This window comes from Rattus rattus, chromosome 15 (assembly GCF_011064425.1).
Source record: "Rattus rattus isolate New Zealand chromosome 15, Rrattus_CSIRO_v1, whole genome shotgun sequence".
In the NCBI taxonomy this organism is placed as follows: Eukaryota; Metazoa; Chordata; class Mammalia; order Rodentia; family Muridae; genus Rattus; species Rattus rattus.
The window spans coordinates 37,245,042-37,248,926 of NC_046168.1; the positions used below are offsets into that span (position 1 = coordinate 37,245,042).

A 3,885-nucleotide genomic window follows, 5' to 3' on the forward strand; every position below is an offset into this window, starting at 1 on the left:
AAGGGCACTATCAATTTGAGCACAAGTGTTTCCATTCCAATTTTGTAGTTACTATAAAAACTACGTTGAAAATCCAAAATAACTGTCGCCCTCTTCCCAATTTACTCCAATAGTATGTCAGCCTCAGGGTTGCCCACCAATTATCTCTGCTTGCCCTTTTGTCAATTTTTTTGCCAGATTATTCCACAGGTCTACAACCTGACAGGATTTATTTATGGTCTCTGGAGAGGTATATTGCTTCTAATACTGACAAAGGTAATCAATCCCTGTAAGATCTATGGATCTGTCTCTACACAGCAAAGTGATGTTTGGAGGACTTTTTTGAGGTCACTGTTCTCTTAAAGGCATGGGGGCGCTGAAGCAGTTGTGTTGACTGGCAACATCTTCTCAAGCAATGCTCAATGGTTGGCAATGCACTAGAACCACTGCAGTAAAAGCTTTTGAGGAAAGCACTGATGGTAGCTCTCCTCCAGCCCTGGTGCCTCAGGTTATCTTAGAATGAGACCCTCCCACCCAAATAAAGACCCAAATGTCAATTTCACTTCCCAACAGGCCATGAGGAAAGCAACAGGTACATTCTGACAATTCCCCATGGATTATGTCAGAGACAAGGGAGTATTGGAAACAGTCATCAGTACGGTCGGTTGTGCTGATCATCTGTAGTCATTTCTTCCTCCCATTTTGCCTCCATAGCCACCTCGGTCTCCTCCATAGCCACCTCTGTCGCCTCCATTACCCCCACCTCGGTCTCCTCCATAGCCAACACTTTGGTCTCCACCATAGCCTCCACTGCCACCACCACCACGGTCTCCTCCATAGGCCCCCGGCTGTGGTCTCCTCCGTATCCTCCTCGATCTCCTCCATAGCTGGCCCCTCGGTCTTCACCATAACCATCTCTGTCTCCTCCATAACCACCTCCTCTATTCCCACCATAGCCACCTCCACTCCTGTCTCCACCATAACCACTCCCACTCCTGTCTGCACCATAGCTACCACCACTCCTATCTCCACCATAACCACCCCCACTCCTGTCTGCACCATAGCCACCTCGGTCTCCATCTCTGCCCCCACGACCTCTGAAGCCCCTTTCTCCGCCATAGCCTCTCCTCTGGAAATCTCCCCGTGAGGGACGAGAGTCCTCTCGTCTTGGCTCATTGCACTGATTACAAGAATTCCTTTGATCAAAATTCATATTCCCACATGACGGATTAGGGCAAACCCAGTCCCCATTCTTGGGATCTCCACCTTGCTCCTGAAAACTTCCACGGCCTATATATCCTCCACGACCTCGCCGTCCACCTCTACTTTCACCACCTCTCATGAATTCAGGCCTTCTCGTGGCAAATGACACTTTAATGATGTTTCCATGGAATTCTTTTCCATCAAACCAATCAATGGCTGCCTTAGTTGATGGAGGGTCATCAAATGACACTGTTGCTTCCCCTTTTGGCTTTCCTGTGTCTTTGTCTGTGTAAAGATTTATCATTGGTTTTCCAGTCTTTTTGTTAGTCTTGATAATTCCTATTTGCTTAAAGAACTCTCCCACTTGATCTGTAGACAAGCCCTCTCCAAGTCCTTGCACAAAGATTGTATTGTTATCTAAATTATCAGACTCTGAATCAGCATCTGGTCTGGGTCCATAATCCCTGTGACCACCAAAATTTTTGAAGCCACCACGGTCACCACCACTTGATCCTCTCACAGGACCTCTTCCATCCCTGTTATATCCCCCACGCCCTCTACCTCTTCCCTGTGACCCGCCATATCCTCTATTATCTTCTCCATACCTACTCACATCACGCCGGTCATCTTGTGTGTGGTGGCTGTAGTTTTCCCTTTGTGGATGGTGAGACTGCTGGTTTTGATTATAGGAATCATGCTGCTGAAAATTGGACTGCTCATCATACGAGCCTTGGTGCTGATCATAACCTGACTGCTGGTCATAAGAATCTTGCTGACATAGTCTGACTGGCCATATGAAGGTGCTCTTCCACCTTGACCTCCTGATGATTCCGTGTTTTGTTGTCCCAGGTTATATGACTGCTGGCCATAGGAACTCTGCTTTTGATTCTCATAATTACCATAAGACTGTGAATAACCTGATTGATTTTGTCCATAACCAGAGTAACCACCATAGTTTTGTCCATATGAAGAATCAGTTGTTTGCCCATAGCCAGAATAGCTTTGTTGTGTCTGTCCATAGTCTTGACTGCCTTGATTTCCATAGGAAGTAACTTTGCTGCTCAACCCTAGACTGACTGTAACTTCCAGAATCTGACAAGACTAACAGTGGTGGGGGGCTCCGCACCGCCCGCCGAGAACAAGGAAAACGAAAAGCCAGGCAGTGCAGCTGCTGGAGCTGCTCCGAGTCCTCCTTTCCTCCCCCCCCCCACGCCCTCCTTTACTTTTTTTGTAACTTGTCATTTTCCTATGGGCCATGTCTGTCTCCTCTCTGTTTAGAGGCAGTCCTTTGATGACCTCTCCTAGCCCCCACGACAAATATCCCTCCTCCTTCTCCCTTGTTAACTTTCCTCTTCTCCCTGGTCCTATTATCTCCTGTCTTTGTCTCTTATTTCCTCCCTGTACTTTATCCTTCTGGGGCAAATAAATTCCCTTTGTGCTGAGTACTTGCTATTGGGGGTTCTGAGCCAATACTGACTACTTTAGCAGTAATGAGCACTCAGAAGACGGGGCAGTAGAAAATTAGGCTCAGATAGAATTGGAGACCCTATAGGATCTTCAGTTCTATTGTCCAGCTATATGTCCAGGCCTTGAGCTTGTGAAAGGCTGAGTTTAGGAGGGATGAACCAGGATGCACATTTCTTAACTGGACATTTTTCTGGCTTTGGTGTGCCTATTATCTATAAGTCATGTTATTGTAAATTACAAAGAGACTCAGTAGCAAAAAGAAGCACAATGGGGAGATTGGGGAAAGTCACAGGTTGCTTAAAATTATGACAAACCATTGCATTTTTGGGACAGTATAGAATATTCAGGTGACTGAAAACAAGGGATTCAGATATTGTCACAAGGCAGTGAGACAAAGGCCTTCAGGGTGGCTCAAAAGTCTTAGCAACTGTTCTCTCATTAGAGTCCTAGAGGCCCAAGCAGTCAGTGGGTTCAGGATATCCCATATTAGGTATCCCATAATGCTCTCTCAGGATTCTGCTTTATGCTTCCTAGAGAGGTGTTCTTAATCGTCAGTTAATGCAGGAGTGCCTGAGGCACTGTCGGATGCAAGCAAGGACAGGAAGTAGCAGCCACGTGCTGTAGATTCTACAGGTATACAGAATGAAATGGTGGTAGGGTCATAGGGGCTTTCTGTTTCTTCTTTTGTGATCTCAATGAAAAGTAGACATTACCTTGGAGATGGAGCAGTGACAGAGATTTGTCCAGTGAGTCCAGGAGAGTATAGGTGGAACCCATGATTGGGCCATCAGTGGGAGAGAAAGTCAGGGACTACCAAAACTTGAGGTGGGGCTGCCTAAGCCCTTCACACACACACACACACACACACACACACACACACACACACACACACATATATATAGTACAAGCTACACAGGGGTTGCCCATTTGGAGTTGGAAGAGTTAATGTTTATTATTATTTTTTTTTCTGGCTTTCAGTTTGTTATTGGACCAGTCAATGTCTTCTGCTTCCTTGTTTCCATCCCTGTCCTACCAGAGAATCTTGGACATAGTGACTTGTTTTGACTTTCTGGTTTGCAGTGAGAGTGTGTTTTCTTGAGTCTCAGATGTAACTTAGGGTTTGGACTTGATTGAAGATTTGGGGACTATCAGAGACCGAATTGCTTTGTATCAGAGAAACAAATGAACCTTGGAGAGTAGGGGAGAGGTGCTATGTGTTGGAATGAATTGGCCTCC

At 46.0% G+C, this 3,885-nt stretch overlaps 1 protein-coding gene across 1 annotated transcript; it reads right to left on the reverse strand.

Annotated features, from left to right (window-relative positions):
• Positions 1-631: 631 nt before the first annotated feature.
• On the reverse strand, positions 632-3,426 carry LOC116884355 (TATA-binding protein-associated factor 2N-like). The gene is given in 6 exon segments (XM_032885483.1): positions 632-656; positions 658-826; positions 829-1,959; positions 1,962-2,230; positions 2,232-2,379; positions 3,363-3,426. Coding segments are annotated over 6 exon segments (1,806 nt in total).
• Between the last annotated feature and the right edge of the window lie 459 nt (positions 3,427-3,885).